Source organism: Oncorhynchus gorbuscha, linkage group LG21 (genome assembly GCF_021184085.1).
Source record: "Oncorhynchus gorbuscha isolate QuinsamMale2020 ecotype Even-year linkage group LG21, OgorEven_v1.0, whole genome shotgun sequence".
NCBI lineage: Eukaryota > Metazoa > Chordata > Actinopteri > Salmoniformes > Salmonidae > Oncorhynchus > Oncorhynchus gorbuscha.
In genome coordinates, this window is record NC_060193.1 from 21,854,115 (window position 1) to 21,860,225 (window position 6,111).

General features: G+C 44.7%; 1 protein-coding gene across 2 annotated transcripts; it reads right to left on the minus strand.

The window, feature by feature from the left end:
- Positions 1-276: 276 nt before the first annotated feature.
- On the minus strand, positions 277-5,484 carry agfg2 (ArfGAP with FG repeats 2). 2 transcript variants are annotated; one of them, XM_046320156.1, is made up of 8 exons: positions 4,895-5,484; positions 3,937-4,030; positions 2,660-2,775; positions 2,248-2,395; positions 1,717-1,849; positions 1,384-1,488; positions 1,196-1,228; positions 277-477 (listed from the first exon to the last, which is right to left on the minus strand). In XM_046320156.1, exons 1-8 carry the CDS (start codon positions 5,059-5,061, stop codon positions 425-427), a joined length of 849 nt encoding a protein of 282 aa, XP_046176112.1. In that variant the 5' UTR covers positions 5,062-5,484; the 3' UTR covers positions 277-424. The 2 variants fall into 2 exon arrangements, with proteins under 2 accessions (XP_046176112.1, XP_046176113.1); XM_046320157.1 differs by lacking the exon at positions 1,196-1,228 and having other exon boundaries at positions 4,895-5,483.
- Positions 5,485-6,111: the final 627 nt, after the last annotated feature.

The following is a 6,111-nucleotide window of genomic DNA, read 5'->3' on the forward strand; positions in this document are numbered from 1 at the left end:
TTTGTAGCATTGCTAAATCAACACTGGAACATATTTCCAAAGTCATTCTGCTACAACCCAGCAGTGTAGCATTCAGAGCTGAAAGCACAATGGGAATAATAAACGTTATGCAATGTAGCTGACAACAACCTTTTATCTCTGTCTCTCACATGCATGCACACACACACACACACACACACGCACACACACACATGCACGCACGCACACACACACACACACTCACTCCTTTTACCCTTACCAGTAAGTCCTGGTCCATTTGCAGGTCCGGGTGATGTGTCAGGGAAGACACTGTTCAGTTGGGACAGGGCAGCGTAGCGGTCCTGGTGGTCTGTGTGTGTGTTGGGGCCGGGGGGCTGGGGGGGCGACGCTGAGGGCACTGCGACTGTGCTGTTGGCTGAGCCCTCCAAAGTCCACACTCAGAGACTTAGGGAAGGCCCTGAAGGGAGCTGAGCCCCCCCGAGGAGGCCACTGTACGACCTGGGAGAGCCAACAAAAAGATGGCCGGTATAATGAAGGCTGGGCGTGAGTCCGAAATGGCTCCCTATTCCCTCTATAGTGTACTACATTTGACCAGGGCCAAAGTAGTGAACTATATAGGTAATAAGAGTGCCATTTCAGACACAGCCCATGCATTTGTTTTTCTGACCATATGACCTGACCAGGCAATAGCCTCAACAGTCCAATATGGCAAATATAACCTCATAATTCCTTATTGGGGCAATACTAGCTTTGCATAAACATTTAGCATGCTACATGTATTAGCAGCCAGCAGGATTTGGACTGAATCATAGCCTACTTTATCATACACTTCTTCATAGCATACTTATTTGGAATGTCAATGTGCATGATTAGAACTGTGACCCATATAGCTCACTACACTACTGCACCGCAGCATGGTGGAATACCATTGGGCCCCCATTGAAAGGAGCATTGGCTACTCTCTAAAAATAGTTTTAAATGTGTTATATCTCTCTCTCTCTCTCTCTCGCTCGCTCTCTCCCCCCCCCCCTCCCTCCCTCTCAGGGTACAGTGTGTCTCTCCTTGACCTGGCCAGGCTTGAGATACACATTTACTACTGTTTTACAGGGAATTATGCAGTATGCACAACCACCAAATCTATTCTATTATTTTCTATTCTATACCGCTGAATAACCATTCAGCACACTTTCAAATACTGTACAGGTTAGTGTCTTACCTAAAGTGAAGTTGTTTTTGAAAGTGCTACTGGCTAAGGAGGTAAACGTGAAGAGAGAGAAGGAAAAAGAGAAAGAAAAAGAGGGACCAGAGATAGGGAAGAAAATGAGAGATATGTAGGTAGAAGAAGACACCGGGAGTATATTTCATAAGACAACCAATCAGACAAGAGGTCAGTGTGGTCTGTACCTGAGGGTCGAGGGAGGGCAGGGAAGGAGGGGGCATGGTTATGATTTCCCATAGCCGAGGAAAGAGAGCCTGGACGTTGTCTTTCTATACCACTCAGTAGAGAGTCTGAGAGAGAGAGAGAGAGAGAGGGAGAGAGAGAGATGAGACAAGGAAAGAGAGGACAGAGACAGAGAGAAGGAGACGGGGAGAATAACAGAGAGAGAGAGCGGGAAAGATAGAGAGACAGACATAACAATAGAGAGAAGTGGAAAGAGAAAGAAAAAACAGGGTCAAATCATGTTGCCTCAGGTGCCATTATTCATAGTACCAAAAAAAGATGGTGAACAGTTCCACCTTTCATAGGGGGGTCTCTGAAGCTCTGGGAGCGCGAGGGAGCACGGGCAGTGAACACGTCAGCCCTCATGTCCGCAGGGGAGATAGCGGGGACTCTGTCCCCCCAGGACGAGAGCTGGGACTGGAGGAGAGGCTAGACAGGGAGGGAACAAAACAGTCACCATACAGTGGGTGGGTGTATTTCCCCTCTGTGTTACATATCCTCATATAACCCTTCATCTGTTATTAATCACTTTATATTTGATGTGGAGACGACCTGGAGTGGGTTCTCTCTGTTGCCGTAGGACCTCACAGTATTCACCTCTCTTTACCTCTATTACTCTTGTCCACAGTAACACCTCTCTCTGCCTATCTCTTTTCCTCTTTCTCTCTATCTATCACTCTCCCTCCCCTTCTCTATCTCACACTCTCTCTCTTTCTTCACCTTCTCTGATTTAATTCAATTCAATGCAGTTTTACTGACAGGAAATACAGCTCTGCCTCTCTCTCTCTCTCATTTCCTCAATCTCTCGGAGGTGTTATGTATCTCACCAGTGTGCGTAACAGTCTGGCCGAGGGGGGCATGGCGTGGGACTGGGCCTGGGCGGGTGTGGGGCCGTGAGAGATGGGTAAGGCCTGTACCCCAGGCGGGCTCCAGGGTCCCTCTACCTCCCTCCTGTTCTTGTTCTTCGAGAAATGCCTGTAAATAGTTACATGTTGCTGTGACTACGTTTGAGGAAGACATTCTATCTCAATGAAACTAAACTAAACTAAAAAAGAAAACTTTTCTCACGGTAAGTAAATGCACTGTCCTAAAAATTCCACAAATTCTCGTCAATGTGCTATTACAAATGAGTTACTATGGAGCTTTGATCAGATTAGTTCAGAGAAGGTGGTACATCTGACATATGGATATCTTTCTGAATATATGATGATAATATTTCATATTTATTGATTTCCTCACCATCTCTTCTTCTGGTATTTGTCCTGGAGGAACTCCTTCAGTTTCTGGGAGTCCCTTGTGTCGAAACAACCTTCTGTCTTTGGATCAAAGGCACACAGCCAGGTCCTCCTCCCCACCTACACACACACAGAAACACTCACACACACGCACGCACGCACGCACGCACACACACACACACACACACACACACGCACACACACACACACACACACACACACACACACACACACACACACACACACACACACACACACACACACACACACACAATGATACAGAACATAAACAATACACATGCCTTCCCACACATGAATTACATGTTTTAGTCACAGTACTGCATCTCACTGACATGAAAATGAATCACCAAGATGATTAATCATGACTAAATATGACTGAAATATCCAGACTTTTCTACCTGATATCTGCGTTAGAGCAATGAATCAGACTGTCATGCATACACTCACACATGAACACACAAAAATTCAATTATTGGGCATAAGCAATGCATTAGACACACACACACACACACACACACACACACACACACACACACACACACACACACACACACACACACACACACACACACACACACACACACACACACACACACACACACACACACACACACACACACACGAGGTGGTTTGGGTGTAACTGTGATGTTGCGTTCTGTTCACTGCACAAATTGGGCAGAGCAGCTACATTCCTCCAGAATCCGTCTGCAACCACCAAAACAGTGCCATTATCTGGTCTGACTGACAAAGGAGGGGGGCATCAAGCATCCCCCTTTATCTCAAAAAGAGGGATAAGAAAATAGAGGAGATTCTACAACAGACTGGTCTAGAGAGGTGAGGGTTTGGATCTAATATTGTCTAGTTCACATTAAAAAACACGATTATGGGAGATGGATAAATCTACCTCACCTCACCTCACCTCAGCCTCAATCCCTCTCAGGATGGCCCCGGTAAAAGGATGTACATGTATCATTTATGATATCTATTTATAATACCTATGGTATATAATCGATTCTTGCTCTATTTATCCTGGAACATCAAAAATGTATAGAATACTGAATGTTACGAGTCCAGGTATGCATCACAATTGTGTTTTGTTCACCTTTTCCTGACGTTAAAATATTGAAGTATCCAGCCGGGGCACTGAAAATGACCCCCAGAATTGTAATGAGGAAGGTGAAATATAGTTGGAATACTGTTAGGTCCCGCCTACAAGCCCACCTGACTGTCAATAATGGATGCGGCCCGTTTGTCACTCACCTCGTTGCCATGGTTTTGCAGAAACTCCACTTCCTGTTGGGAGAAGGTTGTCATGGAGATAGACTTGACTCTGTGGGGAGGGTTGAGTCCTCTCCTGAGGCAGAGAGATTGGAAAAAAAGAAGAAAAATAAATAAATGAGAGATGGAAGATGTGTAAAAGTGGGCACTTCACATTTGCTCTGCCTATAATCACATAAATCACTGAAGAGGAACACTCATGATAGAGAATTGAAGAGGAATGGGATGTAAGGGGGATTTAAAGTGTTCGAGAAATGGATGCCATGACAGGTGACTGTGAGAAAATGCGAAAATTGTCATAGTGCAAATGTATCCAGTGTAGAGGTTAGGCATACAAAACATGACATAATAGTTTGCTCATTCAGTGTGCAAAGGGTTTAAAGTTTAGGCTATTCTTCTGTGCTCGTGACAAGAGTCTAAACCTGTGCTGAATTCTGGCCACTGCAAATGACTGAACCTTGCGACATGCTACAGGCATAGCCTATAATGTGTTGAGGACCTGAGCTGGCAACGGTCTGCATGCAGAACGTTACATGAACCAGAAAGAGACACCAAACCTGGGCCACGACGAAAGGAAACGTAACACGGCGCGGTAAACAGGCGCGCCTGAAAATGTTAAAGTAGTAGTAGTACAATTAACTGTAGCCATAGGAAGTTAACAAACCATGGGGCGACCTCGTAAATGAATATAGGGCGCATAGGCCACGTTAGGCTACAGTTTCACGTTTCAGTTCCTTCTCAATGCTCAAATATAACAGCATCTTCAAATATAGAATAATATAATGTCCAGATGCAGCATACTGGACATTATTATTGGTTAATAATTTGCATGCAATGGGCTTCTTTTATTTATAGGCATATATAATAGCCTCATGTGCGCAATATGCATGTTATAGAAGCTATCCAAATATATATGTCCCTTGTGTGTCCACCTACTTACAGCATTCCAGAGCACGACGTGCACACGAAGCAGCCCACGGTGATATCGATGTAAGTCACCCCCGGTTGACTGCACTCGAAGCAGTGTTTGTTTACTACAGCCTGGGCCAGCTCCCGGACCTTGCGGGCGCATATCTCTTGGCTGTCCCGATGTTTTCGGTTCGACATACTGCTGTCTCGGCCCGCTCTCGCCCGCTTTTGGTCTGGCGGAGAGGACTATAGCTCGTATAGTGGTGAGCCGATTACCACTGGCCCTCTACTAACCTCCCTTATTCCTCCCTCCGTTTACAGTATGTTACTCACGCCCGCATTATGAAACCGATGATTATGCGCCTCGCGTTTACGCGATTTGAGACCGATATTACCTGGATCTTCCTACATGCATGCGTCAGGCTATTTTGTGTCTTTAGCGGAAGTCAGAAATTAGGTCTTATCAAGCTGTCAATGAGTTTCACTACGTCGTTATTATTTATCCATTGCTGCGGTATTCTCTTCTGGAGTGGAGAAAGACATCTGCCTCTCGCTCTAAATATTTCTCTCTCTGCTCGGCTCTCTGCTTGCCATACGCACACCCCCCTTTGGCATTATTGCGCTCGTGTCTGTCGTTCCATGAAGACGCCGCGCTTTGGAATGATGACAGATTTTTTAAACCCAGATTGCCAGCTAAAGCAAGGACCAGAGGACCACACATACCATAGAATGGTAAATAAAATAACCCACACAAATAAACCAACATAGACGAGAGAGAAACAATTCACCATTCTAGTTTTATGAAATGATATTATATACGCTGAAACAAATAGATATGTTGATTAGTATTATTTGATCAGAGCTGTCTGATGTGAGTTTATTTTCATAGTAACTCAGGAACAGACCTTTAACGGCTACTACATCACGCCCATTGCATGATGACGTCCGACATGAAAAATGTTTGTTTAATCTGTTTTCAATTTATTAACCCTTCACATCACTCTCTAAAACCCATCCATATAGAACAGTAACATACAAATAAATAAAAACATAGGCTAGGCTATACAGGTCCAAAAGGGTTTGCCCTCGCGCCATTACGCACATGTAGTCAACTAATGTCGTCAACAGACTGAAGATAGATTACCTACGCAAAATACATCTATTTTAAACACTTTAGATTGGGTTCAGATTTGACAGACAGTGGAAGCAGGCCTAATGTAAGGACTTATTCTGGTCACAAGGGAGAGC

Bases quoted from the DNA above. Each gene is read 5' to 3' on its own strand.
- agfg2 (XM_046320156.1), bottom strand. From the start codon at position 5,061: ATGTCGAACCGAAAACATCGGGACAGCCAAGAGATATGCGCCCGCAAG. The intron at 1,489-1,716 runs GTGGAACTGTTC...TCTCTCTCTCAG, and splicing joins CAGAGACCCCCCTATGAAAG to ACTCTCTACTGAGTGGTATA. The intron at 1,229-1,383 runs GTACAGACCACA...TTACCTCCTTAG, and splicing joins TGCCCTCCCTCGACCCTCAG to CCAGTAGCACTTTCAAAAAC.